The following is a 23253-nucleotide window of genomic DNA, read 5'->3' on the forward strand; positions in this document are numbered from 1 at the left end:
TCGTTGCGTCAGTAATGTTCTTTTTTTAACAGCTTTTTTAACAGATTCAGGATGCAGTATATGATCATATGTCACATCTTGTTGACGTTTATTCCCCTATAATTTGAACAGTGCTTCAGTCTGTCTTTGACTTTCATCATATTGACATTTTTTAAAAGTACAGAAGAGTTGTTTCCAAATAAAAGATCATTAAATTTGAGTTTTTCTGATGTTTCTTCATAAATAAAGTGTGCATCTTTGGCAGGAGCACCACAGAAGTGTGATGTTTTCTTCTCAGTGAATCAGGAAGCATAGGGTATCACTGTGCCAGTGGTGATAACTCACTTGGATCAGTCCCTATGCCATCCAGCAGGTTATTTCATTGTAAAGTTGGGAGTTTTCCTATATAACTAATATTTGCAGAGATGCTTTAAAATTATGTTAATATCCTGTTCCTTATTAGACTTTCACCTAGTAGTTTTAGCATTTGTATCTAATTCCTAAATTTTACGTTCTTTTTATAGTTTGAGATATAATTGACATATAAAGTATTGGTTTCAGGCGTATAACATAATTGTCCAATTTATGTATGTACTGTGAAATGATCACCACAATTAGTTAACATCCATCACCACACATATGTACAATTTTGTTTCTTGTGATAAGAACTTTTAAGATCCACCACTCTCTTCACAAACTTTTTTTTTTCTCTTCACAAACTTTAAACTATGCAGTACAGTATTATTAACTATGGCCTCCACGCTGTGCATCACATCCCCAGGCATTCCTTTTCTCATAACTGAAAGTTTATTTACACCACTTCTACACATCTTCACCCATCCTGCAACTCTACCTCTGGCAGCTACTAGTCTGTTCTTTGTATCTAGGAGTTTGAGTTTCTGTTGTTCTTGAAGATTCCACATATATATTAGATCATATGGCATTTGTCCTTCTCTGATTCATTTCACTTAGCATAATGCTTCAAGGTCCATCTGTATTGTCACAAATGACAGGACATCCTTGTTTGTTTGTTTATTTTTATTTGAGAGAGAATACAGGGGAGGGACAAGGGAGAGAGTCTTTTTTTAAGATTTATTTATTTATTTGAAAAAAAAAAGATTTGAGAAGGTAGAGGGAAGAGGGGCAGAGGGAGAGAGAGTTTTAGTCAGACTTCACACTGAGCAGCATGGAGTCTGATGCGGGGCTCAATCCCACAACCCTGAGATCAGGACCTGAGTCGAAACCAAGAGTCGGTCACTCAACCGACTATGCTACTCAGGCACCCTAGGACATACTCCTTTTTATAACTAAATAGTATTCTTGTATGTTTATACATACATACATTTCCTTTATCCTTTATCTGTCAGTAGACAGGCTGTTTCCATGTTTTGGCTACTGTAAATAATGCTGCTGCATTGAACAAGAGTGCGAATGTCTTTCCCTATTTGTGTTTCCAGTTTTTCTTTCTTTCTCTCTTTCTTTCCTTCTTTCTTCCTTCCTTCCTTGCTTTTTTCTTTCTTTCTTCATTCATTCATTCATTCATGAAAGACGGAGAGAGAGGCAAAGACAGGCAGAGGGATAAGCAGGCTCCCTGTAGGGAGCCTGATGTGGGACTGGATCCCAGAACGCCAGGGTCATGACCTGAGCCAAAGACAGACGATCAACAGCTGAGCCACCCAGGTGTCCCTCTTTGTCATAAATTAATTGACCATTTTGTTTGGGTTTATTTCTGGGCTCTCCCTCCTATTCGTAAGTGTGTGTGTTATTACGCCAGCACCATATTGTTTTGATTACTGTAGCTTTGTAGTATAGCTTGAAATCAGGAAGTGTTCCTCCAGCTTTTTTGTTTTTTTCTCGATTGCTTTGGTCTTTTATAATTCCACACAAATTTGGGTTTGTTCGTTCTATCTGTGAAAATGCCATTGGAATTTTGCTAGGCATTGCATTGAATCTGTAGAATGCTTTGGCTGATATGGACATTTAATAGTATTAATTCTTCAGGTGCATGAGCATAGAATATCATTCCCTTTGTGTCATCTTCAGTTTTCTTTCATCAGTGTCTCACAGTTTTCAGAGTGTAGGTCTTTCATCTCCTTGGATAAGTTTATTCCTAGGTATTTTGTTCTTTGTGGTGCAGTTGTGTATGGGATTCTTAATTTCTGTTCCTGCTACTTACTTATTTAGTGTATAGAAACACAACTGATTTCTGTGTATTGATTTTCTATCCTGTAACTTTTCTATTTTTTTTAAAGATTTTATTCATGATAGAGAGAGAGAGAAAGAGAGAGGCAGAGACACAGACAGAGGGAGGAGAAGCAGGCTTCATGCAGGGAGCCCGACGTGGGATCGATCCCGGGTCTCCAGGATCGCGCCCTGGGCCAAAGGCAGGCGCTAAACCGCTGCGCCACCCAGGATCCCCCTGTAACTTTTCTAAAGTCTTTTATTGCTTCCAATAATTTTTTGGTGGAGTCCTTAGGGTTTTCTGTGTATAGTATTATGTCATCTGCAAGCATGACAGTTTCACTTCTTCCTTACCAATTTGATGCCTTTTACCTTTTTTTTTCTTGTCTGGTGTTTTGGTTAGGACTTAAAATATTAAGTTAAATAAAACTGGGGGGAGTGGGTATTCTTGTCTTGTGCCTGATCTTAGAAATATTATTATTTGGTTCCTTGAGATGTAAAGTTATATTGTTTATTTGAGATCTTATTTCTTAATGTAGTTAGTTATCACTATGAGATCTTATTTCTTAATGTAGTTAGTTATCACTATGAACTTCCCTCTTATAACTGCTTTTGCTGCATTCAGTAAGTTATGGTGTCTTGTGTTTCCATTCATTTGCCTCTGGATGTTTTTTTTCTTTTGATTTCTTCATTGGCCCATTGGTTGTCCCTAGCATGTTTTCTAATCTCCACATATGTGTGAATGTTCCAGTTTTCTTCCTGTAGTTGATTTCTACTTAAGTACCATTGTAGTTGGAAAATATGCTGGATATTATTTCAGTCTTCTTAAATGTATAAGGATTTGTTCTATTAACTAACATTTGATCTGTTTTGGAGGATGTTCATGTGTGCTTGAGAAGAATGTGTATTCTGTTGCTTTTGGATGAATTGTTTGGAATATGTCTGTTAAATCCACCTAAGTTATCTAACTAGAGGCCTATCCCTTGAGGCCACAGCTGTGAAGATAAGCTGATAGGCCTGTTTCATGGAGAGCCTGGGCATTTCTGCCTGCTGCCTGTGAGCTGCTGGATGGGAGGGCAGGTAGCTGGCTAAAAACTGTTTCTGTGTTTGTTACAGTCCCTTCACAGATTGGTAAGTGTAAGTGTTTGCTCGAGTTCTGTGAACCACTCTTGCAAATTAATCAGACCCAAGGAAGGAGGTCATGGGAACCCCTGGTTTGTGGCCTAATTGGTCAGAAGTTGTCAGTAACATAGGGACATAGTGTTATTGTGATTGGCATCTGAAGTGGAAGTGTGGGCAGTCTGGTGGGGCTGAGCCCTTAACGTGTGGGACCTGATGCTGTCTCCAGGTCGGTGGTGTCAGAATTAAGTTTTAAGACACCAAGCTGGTATCACAGAGAATTGGCTGATGTGGGGTAAAATCCCACACATTTGGTGACCAGAAGTGTCATAAATACAGTATTATGCGTAAAAATAAAGGAGACACACAGGAAAGAAACTCACAGTAAAGAAAAACTGAGTTGTTTATTTTTCTTTTTTTGTTTCATTTTTTGTTTATTTGGTGTCTTGTTTTGTTTTCTGCATAGGAAGGAAAAAACTGGGTTTATTGGAACATAAAATGTACCTTATATGTATGCACATAATACTCTGAATAATTTTCTAAGTAGGCCAATTATTAAGTTTTTCTGTAGGCTTATAAACTATATTAACATTATAGGATATTTTTTCTAAACTTAAGACATTTGGAACAGTATACCTGTTAGAGTGTTTCCTTCCAATTTGTACAAGTATAGCCTATTAACTTGAGGGTTATAGAAAGAAAAGAAAAGGTCTTTATTAGACATTCATTAAGGATACAATATTTATTACATTTAAATCAATTTGTTAAAAATAATAAAATAAATAAATAAATTTGTTCATCCCTGATGATTAATTCTTATTTTGCCGATCTTAAGTTAAGCAGTCCATTTTCATAAATTGATTTGTTTCTCAGATAAAAATGCCCTGGAAGCTCTTATTCTGTTCCTTTTTACAGTTTTAACAGGTGGTCCGTTTGAGGTGATGCCTCTAGCTAATATTGGGGAATCTGCAGCCATAATTCTGTTCCCAGTTGAATTACTAGTCAGAAATTACTGATGCAGCCCTTTACTGAAACCTTTTTGATGTCTCAGTTTTGCTTGTAGCTGAGGCTTTTGGCCAATCGTGTGGAAAAATCAGTAACCACCTTTAGATGGTAAGAGTGGTGACTTTGGTTAACCTCTTAAATTACGAGTAATCTCATAATTAATGGAAGTGGAGTCCTTAGTATAGTCAGCCAAACAGATTTGATCAGAAGTTATTCAGAGATTGGAAACATATCACAGACAATTCTCTAGACTTTTCCAGTATATTCAGTAAAACCTATGCCGTGATCATCACCAAATGACAGGGATCCCCAAATCTAGAAGGAAAAGAAAGAAAAAATCTTTCTTGATAAAATAATAAAGTTTTGACAGTTATTTCAGTCCCTTATAGGAACATTAATATGCTTTTCTCCAAACTTAAAAATTCCTAATAGATAAAACATAATTCACATTAATAAACTGTGACTTATCTTTTGTTAACCTAGGGAACTTGAACTTTTTGATTTTCAGGTTCTCTTCATGTTATTTGTTTGCCAAACAGGACAGATTTTAGAATACTGATACATTCATTGGAATCTGGATTCTGCCAGAAATCCCCTTATATACTCTCTCTCACAAGGTGCTAGAGTAAGCCCTTGGTATGACTCAGCAGCTGTCTGGGAAACTTGAAAGAAGACATCTTAGTGGTTTAGTTATTTGGGGTTTGGGGCCAACATTAGAGATGACAAGATTTTAAAATGAGGTAATAAATGCCTGAAGTCAAGACATGGTTATAGATAACATTTAAGATAAACATAGTAGCCTTTAATAATCATTATTAGGAATGCTTGCTTTTTCTCTTTTTTCTTAAATATTTGTATACTTTTTCTCCCATTTGATGGATTTGTCTGTTTGAATTTGATATCTCTGCACTGCATTCAAATGATAAATTATTAAAACTAATAAACTACCAAAGAGAAAACTGGGCACAAATACTAAATGGGTTGCATTTATAAATAGAACATTATGAAAGGGAAATTACTTTCTTTTGATAAGAAAGGCAAAAGGGTTTTTGCATTTATACACATATACATAGAAATAGTCATCTCGTTTTGCAGCTTCAGCCATAGGCCAAAAGTAAACACCTATCACAGAAACTTATTGTTTAGCTTACTATATGTTAGAGCAGTTATGTATCTGAAATGGCTATTTTCATTCCGACAGATTTTCTCCTGAGTGATTTGAACTATTAGTGTCACACACACAATGAATACCATGGAAAATGTCTAAGAGTGTTCAGAATCTCCAAGACAAACTGACAAAGAGAGCCAGATTCTCTCTCAGTTGACCACTCTTCACAGTTCACATGGAATAGAATATTGGAAAATGCATGAGAGAGAGAAGGAGTCCCATGCTGTTATCACCAACAAGGAAATCAGTGGTCATACCTAAAATTAGACCCAAAATCAGACTTGGCCAAGAGCTAGGAAACTGATTCCTCATCTGATTGTAATCTCCATAGAGATGCCACAGATTCTGGACATCAGCATTGCAGAATCAGGGATGAAGTTGTTTTTGTTGGAGAATTGGTCAGTAATTGGTTTTGGGTGCAATCATGGGGGCTTATATTTCATTTGGTCGGTTGAAGAGTACAACAGTACAGGTTACCCTGGATTTTTTTTGTAGTTTGGTATGTTTGCTCTCTTCAGGATGCCCAGTATTGCCCTCCCTGACTGCTGTCTGTTACCTGCTTACTAGTCCTTGGAGAAGCAGGGGGAAATGTTGGGTTTGCTTCAATTCCTTTTGTCACTAAATAGAAACTTTTATGTTCTTCAATTTGCTTGTGTAAGTCACAGTTGTCTTCTTACCCTATTTGACTTTGATTCATGATGAAGAAATGTAATTTTTAGTTGGATTAAAAATTTCGTATCTCTGTTCCCAGTTATTTTGAGTTTTTTTAAATGAGAAAAGTGGTTTTTAGGTACAAGTAGAATAGCCTCGGATCTTAATCTTTGACACTGTTACCCAACTCCTTACCAATGCTTTAAACACTTGGCATGACTTCATTCACAATCTCTGACCTCATCTGGACTCCTTCAGCCTTCTTTTATCAGTGCTCTCATTCTCTGGTCCTGTTCCAGTTTGCTCTTCTACCAGGCATTTGTTTCCTCTGTTTCCCAAATCCTCTCATTGCCGAGACCCAGTAATAAAACAGAGCTGAAAGTCACTCCCTTAGAAAAGCCTTTCATTTTAATTATTGGCCTAGCATTTATTATTTTTTGATTTGTTCTCCTCTGCTTTCTTAGTTTTTCTTACGTCTTTGTCTACCTAAGAACAGTGTAAACTGTCATATTCACCAATGCCTCTTAGCACTTAGGACAGGACCTAGTAGGCTTAATGAGTGCTCATTGAACAAATAAATGAATGATCCTGTAGAAGGAACCAGTGTTCAAATTTAAGAACTTCAGGTTCTACGAATAACTTATTTTGGGGGGCCTCAATTTTCTTATCTGCAAAAATGTGTATTAGTATACCTGTTTTTTTGCAAAATAGAATACACTTGTATTTTAAAAAGCAGTGTGTTGGGGATCCCTGGGTGGCTCAGCGGTTTGACCCAGGGCGCGATCCTGGAGTCCTGGGATCAAGTCCCGCATCAGGCTCCTGGCATGGAGACTGCTTCTCCCTCTGCCTGTGTCTCTGCCTCTCTCTCTCTCTCTCTCTCTCTCTCTCTCATGAATAAATAAATAAAATCTTTAAAAAAAATAAAATGAAAATCAGTGTGTTGTGATTCATAGGGAAAAGAAATATATCAACCCTGCCTTATTTACTGGAACTTAAAGGCAAAATAAAATCAGAGTAGACTAAGTGAGCCCCTCCTGAAATCCTTTCTTTTCACTTTTTCCTCGTTTCCTTTTTATTTTCCCCTTTTACCCCTTTTATGTATTTGTGGAATGTCTTTAAGCCTGATCTCATACCAAACATTAGAAACACAGACCACTAGACAAGTGGAAGAGTTAAGTCTATGGAGACATTGTAGAATAAGAAGAATAATCGGTGAGTAGGAACTAGTCAAGAAACGGAGGTTTTTATCTTAAATCTGCTTAGTAGCTACTAAAATTAAGGCAAGTCACTTGACTTCATAGAGCATCTGTTTTCAAATCTGTAGTTTAAAGCTCACATTTTCTTTTTACCCACTTCATAGGATTGATATAAATGATAATATGTGAAAGTACTTTATAACCTATAAATCATCAGGGATACCTGGCGCTCAGTTGAGGGAGCATGCAACCCTTGATCACAGGGTTGTGGATTCAAGCCCCACATTGAGCATACAGCTTTCTTAAAAGAATTTTTTAAAAAATATAGGTGCCTGGGTGGCTCAGTTGGTTAAATGTCCAACTCTTGATTTCAGCGCAGGTCATGATTTCAGGATCATGAGGTTGAGCCCCATGTCAGGCTCCACACTCTGCATGGAGTCTGCTTGTCCCTCTCCCTGTGCTCCTCCTCCTGTTCACTTGCTTACTCTCTCTAAAATAAATAAACAATATATTTTTTAAATTGTAAAAACTTTTAAATAATAAATATATACTATAAATCATTGGTCAAATATAAGATAATTATTATCAGATCTGAAATTTAGGTTCCTTTTACAAAACTGTTGGAAAATGCTAACATGGTTCCTTTTTATGTGTAATTCCTAAAAGACAATTCCAAAAATATAGATTCTAAAAATACATGAATGTACTTAATATCCCTCCCCAAAAAAGTATGCGTTTAAATTTGAGCCCCACTGTTAAAACAAGTACTCTTGACAAAGGATCTGTTTTCTCTATTTGACCACAGGAGATTTCATACCCTCTGATTATTTTCCATTCTTTTCTGATCACAGCCCAAAGAGCCGATTGATCCAATTAAAGAAAGAAAAGTTGGAATACACTCCAGGAGAGCATGAGTATGGATTATTCCCAGCCCCTATTCATGTTGGTGAGTACTTAGTGTATACAATATATTGCTGTATTTCTTGCATTTGGATGAAATGTCTTCATGTTCTTATTATTTCTACATCTCCAGTGGGGTTGAGCTCTTTCTTTATCATTTAATTTATACTCACTCTGAAGAATTCCACAAATTTTTTGCTATCTAGGAGTCAAAATGACATGAATCTTCTTACTCCAGTTTCAATAAAAAACACTGTGTCTGTAGCTTTTGATTCCGAGTATGTCATCTAGGAAAACCCAGCGATTTACCACTTGAGTTTCAAATGTTTTCCCTATTCAGAAAGAGAAGATTTATGGATATGTAGTAATCAAAGAGAGCCTAATACTTTTGCAGATCACTTATCTGCTTGAAAATTGAGCAAGATTTATCTTTCTATTCATTTGGGGGGAAAATGTCAAGGCTTTGTTTAGCATTGGGGTAATTTTGCCTTCTAGGATCCTATTGTTGAGCTTACCAGATAAGTAAAAGGTACCTAGAAGTCATCCTGTATTCCTCCCGTTCCAACAGTGCCATATCCAGTCCATCCCCAAGTTCTTTTTTTTTCATCCCCCCAAGTTCTGCTGTTACCCTCCTTGCAGTACATCCCACTCTTCTCCAGATCCCAGTGTCACTCTCAAGTGCGTTCCACATTTAACTTTGGCTCAGGCTCCTGCAGCAGCCTTCTGACACATGTGTCCATTTCCATTCTTGCTCCCCTCCAGCTCACTCTCCACATAAGTAAAAAAAAAGAATAATTAGATTATACTTAAAACCTTATGGTATCTTACTGTCAGAGTAAACTGTAAGCTCCTTACCATAGCTTTTGACAATGACCTGGTCTCAGGGGCACCTGGAGGCTCAGTCGGTTAAGCAGCCAACTCTTGATTTTAGCTCAGGTCCTAATCTCAGGGTCCTGGGATCGAGCCCCTCAGCAGGCTCCATCCTCAGCAGGGAGTCTGCTTCAGGATTCCCTTTCCTTCTGCCCCTCCCCCCCAGATAAATAGATAAATCTTTTATTTATTTTATTTATTTTTATTTTTTTAGATAAATCTTTTAAAAAAGAGAATGACCTGGTCCCTGACTAACTGCCCACCTCTCCCCATCATCCCTATCTCTCTGTTCCCATCTCTCCCTTATCTACTGTATTATATCTTGCTGGTCTTGTCTCAGATCCTAGAACAGACTAAGGCCTTTCTCACTAGAGTACTACTATGCTTATTATTCCCCCTGCCTAAAAAGGTGTTCTTACTCTTCCTATGGTTGGTTTCTTATCCTTTAAGGATTAGAAATACCCACTTAAATGTCATTTTTCTTAGAATAGCTTTCTGATTGTCCCACCAAAGAGGTTCCTTTCCATTACTCCACACCGGAGCACCCTGTTCATTTATTTCTATAATCCATGATTACTCTCTTTACTCATTAGTTCTCTGTCTCCCTCATTAGATTATAGGCTCCAGGTGCAGGATCATTTGTCTCTCTTATTTTCCTTTGATTTTCTAGTGCCTGGTACATAACAGAAGTTTAACAAATACATGCTCAAATGACAGTAAAAGAAGAGAAATCAGGATGACCTATTGAATTGGAGGTGACAGGAGCAGTGTACTTATGTACTTCTATAGTAGATGTTGACCCTATGCATTACGGTATTCTCTTTAAACTGTGATTTGCTTGGCCTCATGACTGTGGGACTCTTCTCTGTGTTATGATTGTCGAATCACCTTGGTCTCTCCAGAGGGTCCAGGACCAGCAGTGTACTTAAGGAAGCAAGCATAGAGACACATTCTATAATAACAGTTTGCTTTATTCTATACTGGGTGGATAGAGAATGGTTTAACTCCAACATGAAGTTCCAAGGTTTAGTTCTCTTACCTTAATGAAGGTAAGAGTAAGTTTTGCATTCTCCGGGATTACTGCCAAGGTTCTTCTGAAAGAGCTTTTTATTGTTACTAGTGATGTCATAGCACTGGAAGTAGTCTCAGCAGATTTAGCTATTTCCTAGAACCTGATAATGATAAGCAGGCTTAGAAAGAAGTAATTTAAAAGACCCACTTAGGGGTGCCCAGGTGGCTCAGTGGTTGAGCGTCTGCCTTCAGCTCAGGGCATGACCCTGGGGTCCCAGGATCGAGTCCCACATCAGGCTCCCTGCATGGAGCCTGCTTCTCCTTCTGCCTCTGCCTCTATCTCTCTCTCTCTCTCTCTCTCTCTCTGTCTCTCTCTCTCATGAATAAATAAATAACTGACCCATTTAAAGAAAAACAACCATTTTGGTCTTACTGATTTTGTCCTGGATGTGATCTAACTTAATGAAGCTCTAATTATTCAAGGGTATGAAGGTGTTGGTTCATTCCAAGGAAGATAGGAAAAATAATAAGCCAGTATTTCTCTCGCATCTCTGGCACACATAGTGGTTAGGTCCAGAATAGAAATCTCTTAATTTAAATAAAGATTTTATCTCCACATCCCCATTTTAATGTCCCACTAAAACTAATTTGTACTCAGTGGTCTGCAAAGTGAATAAATAGTGGAAAAACATTTCCAAGTGTAGTGGGTCTTTTTCCCTGTGAAGCAGGGAAGCAGGCTATTGGGGGATAGACTTTTTTTCCTGGACAATGCAATTTTGTTGATCAAATAATATTTTATGATTAGGCTAGGGTGGTAGGCCAATCAGTTTTGAACAGGTCATTTCCTGTATCACATAAACAAAGAACATGAACATGACTTTGAGTCAGCCAGTCCTGGGTTCATCTCTGTCTCTGCTGTATTAATTATATGAATAAAGTAGTTCTAACAATAAAATAATGAATCTTACCAGTGATAGAATCGGAATCAGTAAGTGGAAAATGATGTTTCTTTTTTAAACGTTTAAGGAAATCAGGTTTATCTCATTAGAGCAGTTTATTTCAAATAAAATTTTACTTCTCATGATAGTTATGAAAATGTATATTATACCCTTACATTTATAGTCTATTGATTTTTTTTTTAGATTTATTTATTTATTCATGAGAGAGAGAGAGGCAAAGACATAGGCAGAGGGAGAAGCAGGCTGCCCTCAGGGAGCCTGATGTGGGACTCCATCCCAGGACCCCGGAATCACCACCTGAGCCAAAGGCAGATGCTCAACTACTAAGCCACCCAGGCACCCCAATAGTTTATTGATTTTTGATGAGAGTACCATGGCAGTTGAATGAGGAAAGTATGATATTTCAGTAAATGGCTCTATGATAACGATATATACACATAACAAAAGGTTGAACTTGGATGCTTGCCTCACACCATATGAAAAATTAACTCAGAATTGATCATCAACCTAAATATAACAACTAAAACTATAAAACTCTTGAAGAAAACATAAGAGGAAATCTTCATGGGATGTCCGGGTGACTCAGTGGTTGAGTGTCTGCCTTGGGCTTAGGGCGTGATCCCCAATCCAGAGATCGAGTCCCACATTGGGCTCCCTATGAGGAGCCTGTTTCTCCCTCTGTCTGGTCCCTGCCTCTCTCTCTGTGTCTCTCATGAATAAATAAGATCTTAAAAGAAAAAGAAAAAGAGGAAATCTTCATGCATTGGGCAATAATTTCTTGGTTATAACACCAAAATCCTGTTCAACAAAAGAAAAAGATGCAAATTGAATTTGGTCAATATTTAAAACTTTTGTGCTTCAAAGAACACCATCAAGAAACTGAAAAAACAAGGGCAGCCCCGGTGGCGCAGCGGTTTAGCGCCGCCTGCGGCCTGGGGTGTGATCCTGGAGACCTGGGATCGAGTCCCACATCGGGCTTCCTGCATGGAGCCTGCTTCTTCCTCTGCCTGTGTCTCTGCCTCTCTCTCTCTCTGAATGAATGAATGAATGAATGAATAAATAAATAAATCTATCTATCTATCTATCTATCTATCTATCTATCTTTGGGATCTATCTATCTATCTATCTATCTTTGGGATCCCTGGGTGGCTCAGCGGTTTCGCGCCTGCCTTTGGCCCAGGGCGCGATCCTGGAGTCCCGGGATCGAGTCCCGCGTCGGGCTCCCGGCTTGGAGCCTGCTTCTCCCTCTGCCTGTGTCTCTGCGCCTCTCTCTTTCTCTCTCTCTCTCTCTCTCTCTCTCTCTCATAAAATAAGATAAAAATAAATCTTTAAAAAAAAAAAAAGAAAGAAAGAAACCGAAAAAACAGTGCACAGAATGGGAGAAATATTTACAAACTATATATCAATTAAGAGACTTGTATCCAAAAACCCATACATATAAAGAACTATTGAGACTCAAATTAAAAAGGCAAACACACACAAAGACAACATAGTTTTTTAAATGGGTAAATTATCTGAATAGACATTTCTCCAAAAGAGATACACACATGGCCAATAAGCATGTGAAAAGATGCTCAACATCATTATGAGGGAAATGGAAATGAAAACCATAATGAGGTACCACCTCACACCCACCAGAATGGCTTTAATTAAAGTACTGATGCACATGTGAAGAAACTGGAGCCCTCATACATTGTTGGTGGGAATGGGAATGGTATAACCCTCTCTGGAAAAACATTTTGGCAGTCCCTCAAAAAGTTAAACATGTAGTTACCATCTGACCCAGCAGTCTTGCTACTAGGTATCTCCCCAATAGAATTGAAAACACATGTCCATACAAAAACTTATACAGAAATGTTCATAGCAGCAATATTTATAACAGCCAAAAGATGGAAGTAATGCGAGTTTCCCACGGTGGATAAGTGGATTAACAAAATGTGCATACAGTGGAATGTTCTTTGGCAATAATAAGAAATGAGGTAGAAACATGTAACAAGAGGGATGAACTGTGAAAACATTATGCTATATAAAAGAGGCCAGTCACAAAACGCATATTTGCTTTATGATTCCATTTTTTTAAAGATTTTATTTATTTATTAGAGGGAGAGCATGCACATATAAGGCGGTGGGGGGGGGGGTGGCAAAAGAGGAAGCAGACTCCCTACTGAGCAGGTAGCCCAACGAGGGGCTTGATCTCAGGACTCAGATCATGACCTGAGCGGAAGTCAGATACCTAACCAATTGAGCTACTCAGGTGCGTCTATGATTCCATTTATATCAAATGTCCAGAATAGGCAAATATATAAAAGCACAAAGTAGATTAGTGATTTATAAGATCTAAGGGTAGGGAGGAATGGGGAGTAACTGCTAATGGGTACAGAGTTTCTTTTGGGGGTGACAAAAATGTCCTGAAATGAAGTTTGTTGTGTTAGTCAGAGGTCTCCATGGAAACAACCAAGATATATGTAGAGTGTTGGGGTTTTTTTTAAGATTTTATTTATTTATTCATGAGAGACACAGAGAGAGAGGCAGAGACATAGTCAGAGGGAGAAGCAGGCCCCATGCAGGGAGCCTGATGTGGGACTCAATCCTGGGAACCACAGGATCACGCATTCACTCAACCACTGAGCCACCCAGGTGTTCCAGTTTTTTTTTTGTTTTTTAAGTGAGCTCCACACCCGGTGTGGGGCTTAAACTCACAACCCTGAGATCAAGAGTCACATGCTTTATTGACTGAGCCAGCCAGGTGCATTTTTTAAAAATTAGATCCCTATCTTTCTCATTCTAATAGGTTTTTTTAATAGATTTTATTTGCGACATTTTATTTATTATTTTTTAAGTAAGCTCTATGCCCAGCATGGGGCTTGAACTCAAGACCCTGAGATCGAGAGTTACACGCTGTACTGACTGAGCCAGCCAGGCACTCCTGTAGAGATTATTTTAAGGTCTCGGCTTACACCGTTGCGGCGACTGACAAGTCCGGTATCTGCAGGGCAGGCCAGCAGAATGGAGACCCAAGGGAGGGTTGTTTTCACAGCTCAAGGAGTCTGAGGGCAATCTACTGAGAATGCCCTGTGTGGAGGTCAGTCTCTTTTCTTACTAAGGCTTTCAACAAGGGTTTGGCTGAATCCTAACCACATTATGGAGGGTAATCAGCTTGACTCAACCTAGTGATTTAAATGTTAATTTCATCTAACAATTACCTTCACAGACACATCTAGAATAATGTTTGACCAACTATCTAGATGTCTACTGTAACCTAGCCAAATTGACACTTAAAATTAGCCGTCACCAAAACTCCATGTACTAAAACCCACTGCATAGGACACTTAAAAAGAATGAATTCTTAAAGAAAAAAAAAAAAGAATGAATTCTATGATATATGAATTATGCTTCAGTAAAGCTGTTATTTTGAAAGTGTAGTTACATTGTTTTGATCAGGCATATATTAATCAAAATTACAGTGATTACATAATGCAAAAGAAAAATTTTAATACTTTGAGTCTTATGGTCACAGGTACTTTTATTATTATTTTTATTTAAATTTAGTTAACAAAAAATGCATTATTAGTTTCAGAGGTAGAGGTCAATGATGCATCAATCTTATATAACACCCAGTGGTCATTACATGACATGCCCTCCTTAATGTCCATCACCCAGTTACCCTGTCCCTCACAGGTACTATTAAATGTGAATTGAAACACTTTTTTTGGAGTAAAAGGATAGGTTCAATAAAAGAACTTTTAAGCATGAAAAGATACATAATAATAAGATAAAATCCTCTGGAATAAGTGGAATAGAAATAATGTTCAAAGATAAATTATTTCAATTTCTAAATGTTAAGAGAATATTCCTTTTTTATTTTTATTTTTTGAGAATATTCCTTTTTTAATGAATAACAATAAGTATTGAATCTTTTTAGTATGCAGATTCATCATTTTAAAATGATAAAACCATATATAACATCATTTGCAGGGGAGGGGCATCTGGCTGGCTCAGTCTGTAAAGCATGGGACTCTTGATCTTGGGCTCATGAGTCAGTCCCTCTGTTGGGTATAGCGATTACTTGGAAATAAAATATTTAAAAAAATAATAATAAGGAGATTCATAGTTTTTCAAAATTCTTCTGGGGAGCAAAACATGTGAGGACCTGGTCTTTCACATTTGTTTTGGGAATCAGGCCATGATTCAGATTCTACCTCCACCAGTTACTATCTGCCTGACTTTGGGCAAGCTGACATATCTCAAGGCTCCAGATTCTTTATTGTAAAATAGAAATTAATATGCATATTAAATAAAATCATGCATATAAGATACTTAGCACATTACCTAGGACATAGTAATCATTTAATAAAAGATAACTACTGAATCAGAGTTGGCTTTTTATGATAGATCACCAGTCAACAAAAATCTGTTACTTAGTACATAGCTATTACCTCTGGCAGTTATTATTAAATATATTATGATGCCCTTTTTTGCTGAGCTCACAAAATAATTCGGAATTCTTTCAAACACAGCTCTTCTTTGTTGCCACTGCCAGTCATTGAGACTTAATGCCAAATCTTGACTCCTTTCCCTGATACAGTGGAGAAAACATAGGCTTTATGTACAAAATGGATTAAAATAGCAGACCTAGGACTTCCATTCTGAAAAAAGTCTGCTTCCAAGTTTGGGAATTGGCTGGCATCTGGTGATTTGAATGGCAAATATTTTCCTCTATTAATATAAAACTTTCCTGAATAGGAAAGTATCTTACTGTCCCTGCTGTGTATAAACTGTATATTCAGTTTAAACTGCTTTCCTCTGGGGAATCTCTGGGTGGCTCAGCAGTTTAGTGCCTGCCTTCAGCCCAGGGCATGATCCTGGAGTCCTGGGATCGAGTCCCACATCCGGTTCCCTGCATGGAGCCTGCTTCTCCCTCTGCCTGTGTCTCTGCCTCTCTCTCTCTCTCTTTCTCTGTCTCTCATAAATAAATAAATAAAATCTTTTTAAAAAAATAAACTGCTTTCATTTGAAGAGTCTAGAATTTGGTACATTTTAGAGAGTACCTGTATGATCAGCCACCAATCAAAACCTTGGTCACTGAGTTTGTAATGAGCATCCTTGATAGACATTTCACATGTGTTGTCCCAGTATGTTGCCAAAGATTACATCCTGTGTGGTTCCATTGGGAGGATGTGTATAACCTTGTACCTCATTTCCTCCATGTTTTGCCTGATTCATGTTTCCCCTTTACTGATTTTGCTTTTGTGTCCTTTGGCCGTAATAAAATCTAGCTGTGAGTATGACCACATACCGAGTTCTGTAGTCAGCCAAACCTGAAGATGTCCTTGGGGCTAGACACACCCCAGAATCAAATGCAGATAGGCTCCTCTTCCCATCCCACATTCTTGTAGCCAAATGACTGTGAACAGCTTTTTTATCTACTCTACATCTCAGCATCTTCATGTGTGTATTGCAGTGACTTCCAACCTGAGGTGTGAGAATTAAGTGATATTTACTTTACACTTGACATAGAGTAAATACACCTTCCCCTTCATCTCCTGTAACAGTACTCAATGACAGTGAGAAGAGCAAAGCCAAAGTCATCCCACTCATTCCTAGAACACAGATATCTATAGAAAGAAGGAATTAATAAAGAACAGAAGTCAGGGCAGCCCTGGTGGCGCAGCGGTTTGGTGCCGCCTGCAGCCCAGGGTGTGATCCTGGGGACCCAGGATCAAGTCCCACGTCGGGCTCCTTGCATGGAGCCTGCTTCTCCCTCTGCCTGTGTCTCTGCCTCTCTCTCTCTCTCTCTCTGTCTCTCATGAATAAATAAATAAAATATTAAAAAAAAAGAATAGGGGATCCCTGGGTGGCGCAGCAGTTTGGCGCCTGCCTTTGGCCCAGGGCGCGATCCTGGAGACCCGGGATCGAATCCCACGTCGGGCTCCCGGTGCATGGAGCCTGCTTCTCCCTCTGCCTGTATCTCTGCCTCTCTCTCTCTCTCTCTGTGACTATCATAAATAAATAAAATTAAAAAATAAATAAATAAATAATTTAAAAAAATAAAAAAAAGAATAGAAGTCAATAAAATATTAAAAGACAATAAGGAAACACATTTGAAAAGAGCAACAAAATTGATAACTTCTAGATACAATGAACAAGAGAAAATAAGAGATCACACAAATTACCAGTCTGTCCTGTAGGTCCTGTAGTCATTAAGAGGCCAATAAGGAGATGTTATGAATAACTTTATGCCAATTCATTTAGCAATATATATGAAATGGATAAATTCCTTTAAAAATATAGGGATCCCTGGGTGGCGCAGCGGTTTGGCGCCTGCCTTTGGCCCAGGGCGCGATCCTGGAGACCCGGGATCGAATCCCACGTCGGGCTCCCGGTGCATGGAGCCTGCTTCTCCCTCTGCCTGTGTCTCTGCCTCTCTCTCTCTGTAACTATCATAAATAAATAAAAATTAAAAAAAAAAAATACAAATTAATGAAACTAATGCAAAAAGAAAGAATATCTGAATAGCCTGTTGTTTAGTTTAGTTCTTTACCAAATCATTCAGACAAAAAAATGTCACAACTAAATGGCTATTTCCTCATTGAAAACAAAATAATGCCAGTTTTACACAAACACTTTCAGAAAATAGAGGAGAACACTACCAAGCTCATTTTATGAGACTAGTGTAACCCAAGCTCATTTTTTGAGGCTAGTGTAACCCTGGCTCATAACCCTGAGGCTAGTGTAACCCTGGCTAGTGTAATTTGACAAAGACTTGATGCGGAAAAACATCTATAGAACAAAGTTGAGTTTAAACATATAGACAGAAACTCTTAGAAGTAGAAGGGCATTTCCCCAGCCTTATAAAAGGCATTTATAGTTAACATTATACTTAATGGTGAAATATGCAGTGTTTCCTTCTAAAATTGGGAAAAAGCTAAAAATGTCCACCCTCACTACTTCTGTTTAACATTATTCTGAATGTTCTAGCCAGTGCAGTAAGGGAGGAAGATGAATAAAAGTCATAAAGATCAAGAAGAAAGAAGTAAAACCGTTCCTGCTTATAGATTACAGATTACAGGATCATAAAATCCAGAGAGATACCCCAAAATCTATTACAACTTTTTAGCACAGTTACTGGAAATAAAATCGGTATATAAGAATCAATTGTATTCTTATAAAACTGAACCTACTCTTACCACACAACACAACAGTGGCACTTATTGGCATTTACCCAAAGAAATTGGAAACTAATGTCTATGCAATAACCTGCACACAGATGTTTTACAGCCACTTTTTTCATAACTCCCGAAACTTGGAAGTGACCAAAATGTTTTTCAGTAGGTGAATGGATAAACTGGTACAGCCAGACATAGAATATTATTCAGCACTGAAAGGAAGTGAGCTGTCAAGCCCTAAAAAGACATTGAGGAACTGTAAAATCATTGTACTAAGTCAATGAAGCCAGCCTGAAAAGGCCTACATACACACTGTATGATTCCAACTATATAACATCCTGGAAAAGGCAAAACTGTGGAGACATTATTAATACCAGCGGTTGAGAGAACAAGAGGAATGAGTCAGCAGAGCACAGAAATTTTTAGGTCAGTGAAACTATTGGGTATGATAGAATAATAGTTAGATATATATTGTTAATACATTTCTCCAAAGCTATAGCATATACAACACCAAGAGCAAACCCTAATGTAAATCATGGACTCCAGTGATAATGATGTTTCAGTATAAGTACACCAGTTTTTTTGTTGGTTTTTGGGGGGGGGTTTTGGTGTTTTTTAAGATTTTATTTATTCATTCATGAGAAACAGAGGCAAAGACACAGGCAGAGGGAGAAGGAGGCTCCATCCAGGGAGCCCAATGTGGGACTAGATCCTGGGACCCCAGGATCACGCCCTGGCCGAAGGCAGATGCTCAACTGCGGAGCTACCAGGCATCCCGGTACACCAATTGTTAATCAGTGTACCACTCTGGTCAGGAATGTTGGCAATGGAATAGGCTGTGCTTGTTTAGGGGCATTATGTGTATTAGAAATCTCGGTACTGTTTTGAACCTAAAACTGCTCTAAAAAAATAAAGTCTATATTTTTAAAAAGCATTTATAATAGGATAATAAAACTAATTAGAAATAAATATATCAAGAAAAAGAAATAAATATACCCAAAAATAGGCAAGAACTTTATAATGAAAATTAAAACATTTATCAGAGAAATTAAAGAAGACTTAAGTAAATGGAGAAATATGCCACATTTAGAGATGGTGAGCCTCAGTTGTTATATTCTGTGCAATGTAGATTATGTTACCAGAAGGCTTTTCTGTAAAAATTGATAAGCTGATTTTCTAAGAATTGATATGGAGATGCAAAGAACCTGGAATATTCAAAGTGATCTTTTAAAAAACTGTTTTGTTTTTTTTCCAAAACTTATATTATCTGACTCCCAGAGTTACTATAACACGGTTTAAATTGGCTTTAGAGGAGTGTCTGGGTGGCTCAGTCACTTAAGCATCTGCCTTCAGCTCAGGCCATGATACCAGAGTCCTGGGATTAAGCCCTGCATCAGGCTCCCTGCTCAGTGAGGAGCCTGGTTCTCCCTCTTCCTGCCACTCTCTCTGTCCAATAAATAAAATCTTTTTAAATAAATAATAAATAAATAGACTTTAGAGTGGTACCTGGCTGGCTTAGTAGGTAGAGCACACCACTATTGATCTCAGGGTCAGGACTTCAAGCCCTACTGTTGGGCATAAAACCTATTTAAAAAATAACAATACAGATGCCTGGATGGCTCAGTGGTTGGGCGCCTGCCTTCGGCTCAGGTCATGATCCCGGGATCAGGGATTGATTTCCGCATCGGGCTCCCTGCAAAGAGCCTGCTTCTCCCTCTACCTGTGTCTCTGCCCCTCTCTCTCTCTCTCTCTCTGTCTCTCATGAATAAATAAATCTTTAAAAAAACATAAAATAACAATAACAATAATAATAAATTTTTTAAATAAAAATAGGGGTGCCTCCGTTGGCTTGGGCATCTGACTCTTGTTTTCAGCTCAGGTCATGTTCTTAGGGCCATGAAATCAAGCCCCACGTAGGGCTCTGCGCTGAGTATGGAGTCTACTTTGGATTCTCTTGCTCTCTCCCTCTGCCCTTCCATCACTGTTCATGTGCTCTCTATTAAAAAAAATAAATAATATAATAAATTGCCATTAAAATAGATCTGTAGGAGATGTCCCCGTAGCTCAGTCCAGTTAGGCATCTTCTTTCCGCTCAGGTCATGATCCCAGGGGTCCTGGGATGGAGCCCCCCATTGGGGAGCCTGCTTCTGCCTCTCCCTCTACCCACCCCCCCATGCTCTCTCTTGCTATCTCTTTCTATCAAATAAATAAAATATTTATAAAAATAGATCAGTGGAACAAAATAGATAGCTCAGAAATAGATCCACACTTTTGTGGTCCTTTGATTTGGACATAGGCACTAAAGCAATCCGACAGGAGAAGTAACATCCTGCAACAAGTGGTGCAGAAACAAATATTCTAAGGAAAGAAACTAATCTTTAACAGCAACTTCATAGCATATACAAACTGAATTTGGCACAGATTGTAGACTGAAACGTAAGAGATAAAATTATAAAGCCCTTAGAAGAAAGCATAAGATAATATCTTCATGACCTGCATGTAGTTAAAGGTCTCTTAGATAGGACACAGAAAGCAATAACTATAAAAGAAAGCACTGATAGAGTATACCTTAACAAAATGTAAACGTATTCACCAAAGACACCATTATAAAAACAAAGCACAAACTGGGAGAAAATATTCATGAATGATATATATCCTGAATACATAAAGAACTCTTCTACAATGAATTTTTTTAAAAAGTCAACCCAATTTTATTTTTCTTCATTTCATTAAAAACACAATCCAGGGGGACGCCTGGGTGGCTCAGCGGTTGAGCGTCTGCTTTCATTTCAGGGCATGATCCCTACATCCCAGGATCGAGTCCCACATCGGACTCCTTGCATGGACCCTGCTTATCCTTCTGTCTGCGTCTCTGCCTCTCTCTGTGTGTCTCTCATGAATAAATAAAACCTTTAAAATAAAATAAAAACACAACCCAGGGACACCCGGATGGCTCAGCAGTTGAGCATCTACCTTCAGCTCAGGGCATGATCCTTGAGTCACAAGATCGAGTCCCACATCGGGCTCTTTGCATGGAGCCTGCTTCTCCTCTCTCTGCCTATATCTCTCCCTCTCTGTGTGTGTCTCTCATGAATAAACAAATAAATAAAATCTTTAAAAATATATATTTTAAAAAAATAAAATCACAACCCAATTTTTTTTTATTTATTTATTTATTTATTTATTTATTTATTTATTTATTTATTTATTTAAATTTATGATAGGCACACAGTGAGAGAGAGAGAGAGGCAGAGACACAGGCAGAGGGAGAAGCAGGCTCCATGCACTGGGAGCCCGTGGGATTCAATCCCGGGTCTCTAGGATCTCCGGGTCTCCCTGGGCCTAAGGCAGGTGCTAAACCACTGCGCCACCCAGGAATCCCACAACCCAATTTTAAAGTGAAGATTTGAACACAGTTTACCAAAGAAATATACATATGGCCAATAAACATATGAAAAATATGCAGCAAATCATAACTCATCAAATAAATGCAAATTAAAGCCACAGTGAGTTGGCATGACCAAAATGTTTATAAACAGTTGTGGGAGAATAAAATAGCACAACTTTTATAAAAAAAAGCTCTATCAGGGGCTCCTGGGTGCCTCAGTCATTTAAGCATCTGCCTTCAACTCAGGTCATAATCTTGGAGTCCTGGGATCTAGCCCCAAGTCAGGTTCCCTACTAATTGAGGAGTCTGTTTCTCCCTCTCCCTGACACTCTCCCTGTCTGTTTTCTCTCTCTTTCTCTCTCTCAAATAAAAAAATCTTTAAAAAAGGATAAGTTCTGGCAGCTTTTGTAAAAGTAAACATAAACCTACCAGAGAGAAATCAATATATGTATGTGTAAGAATATTCATAGTACCTTTGTTCGTATAATGGCTGTAAACTAGAGATCGTCCAGGTGCCCATCAGTACAACGGATACACAAACTGGTGTGTTCAGTTAAAAGGGAAAAAAAAATTGTGTTTGACATGCTTGTACCTCATAGAAAATGAAGTAGACATACCTTTCCCTGTTCCAATAAGTATGAGTAAAAACATAAAAAGGTCTTCAGTGTTCTATCATATATATATATCATATATAAAAAAAAGAGACTTTAAAAAGTGGAGAGAAGAAAGACCAGCTAGGGACCTCAGGACTAGGAACTTCATGGTGATGAGTTCCCTGAGTTGTCTTCTTACCTCATGCATCCCAGACCAGAAACTGAGAAAGCTAGCAGCCTGGAAATTTCATTGAGCATAGACAAAACAAGCAAAGAAAAGCTTGCTTTCTATAGCCAAAAGCAAGGGAAAGAGTCAACCTAGCAAGACAGAAAACTTTTAGATGATATCCTCCATACTCTACTGAGACACTGCAGAAAAAACTGACTCTACCCATGCTCATACCAGTAGGTGCCAAATGGGGAGCCTCAGCTTCCATCTCCAGTGGGCAGTCATAAGGTATCCCACCCTGGCCCCCACCCTATGTGATATCAGAGGAAAGCTGATAGGAGTCAGGACTTTACCATAATCCAGTAGTGACATGGCGAAAGCTGATAGGAGTCAGGACTTTACCATAATCCAGTAGTGACATGGCCACTCCCATCATGGTGTTGAAATGACCCCATGGGAAGCTGGAACTCCCACCAACCCCCTACAGTAACAACTCACCAACACTTGGATTTTGATGGAGACTGAGTGGGGAACTCTCAACTGGTATTGACTGGACATCTCATTCCCTTCCCTTGCTGGAGCAGTTTTGGAAAAGGTCAGCCAAAATAGGTTTATGTAAAATCTAGAACCTGGTAACATAATACAGAAAGGTCTAGGTTTTTTGTTTTGTTTTAAGATTGTATTTGTTTATTTAGGAGAGACACAGAGAGAGAGAGAGGCAGAGACACAGGCAGAGGGAGAAGCAGGCTCCATGCAGGGAGCCTTATGTGAGACTCCATCCCAGGACTCCAGGACCACGCCCTGGGCCAAAGGCAGGCACTAAACCACTGAGCCACCCAGGCATCCCTGAAATGTCTAGCTTTGAACTGAAAGTCATATGTCCTATTAAGAACCAGGG

At 38.5% G+C, this 23253-nt stretch overlaps 1 protein-coding gene across 4 annotated transcripts in view; it reads left to right on the forward strand.

Annotated features, from left to right (window-relative positions):
- Nucleotides 1-23253, forward strand: part of ASH1L (ASH1 like histone lysine methyltransferase) — a 180946-nt gene that overhangs the window by 109130 nt on the left and 48563 nt on the right. For all 4 annotated transcript variants that reach the window (XM_038543095.1, XM_038543093.1, XM_038543094.1 and 1 more), the window contains one exon: nucleotides 8151-8245. In XM_038543095.1, coding sequence (XP_038399023.1) covers nucleotides 8151-8245 — 95 coding nt within the window. The remainder of the gene's footprint in view (nucleotides 1-8150; nucleotides 8246-23253) is intronic.

Source organism: Canis lupus, chromosome 7 (genome assembly GCF_011100685.1).
Source record: "Canis lupus familiaris isolate Mischka breed German Shepherd chromosome 7, alternate assembly UU_Cfam_GSD_1.0, whole genome shotgun sequence".
NCBI lineage: Eukaryota > Metazoa > Chordata > Mammalia > Carnivora > Canidae > Canis > Canis lupus.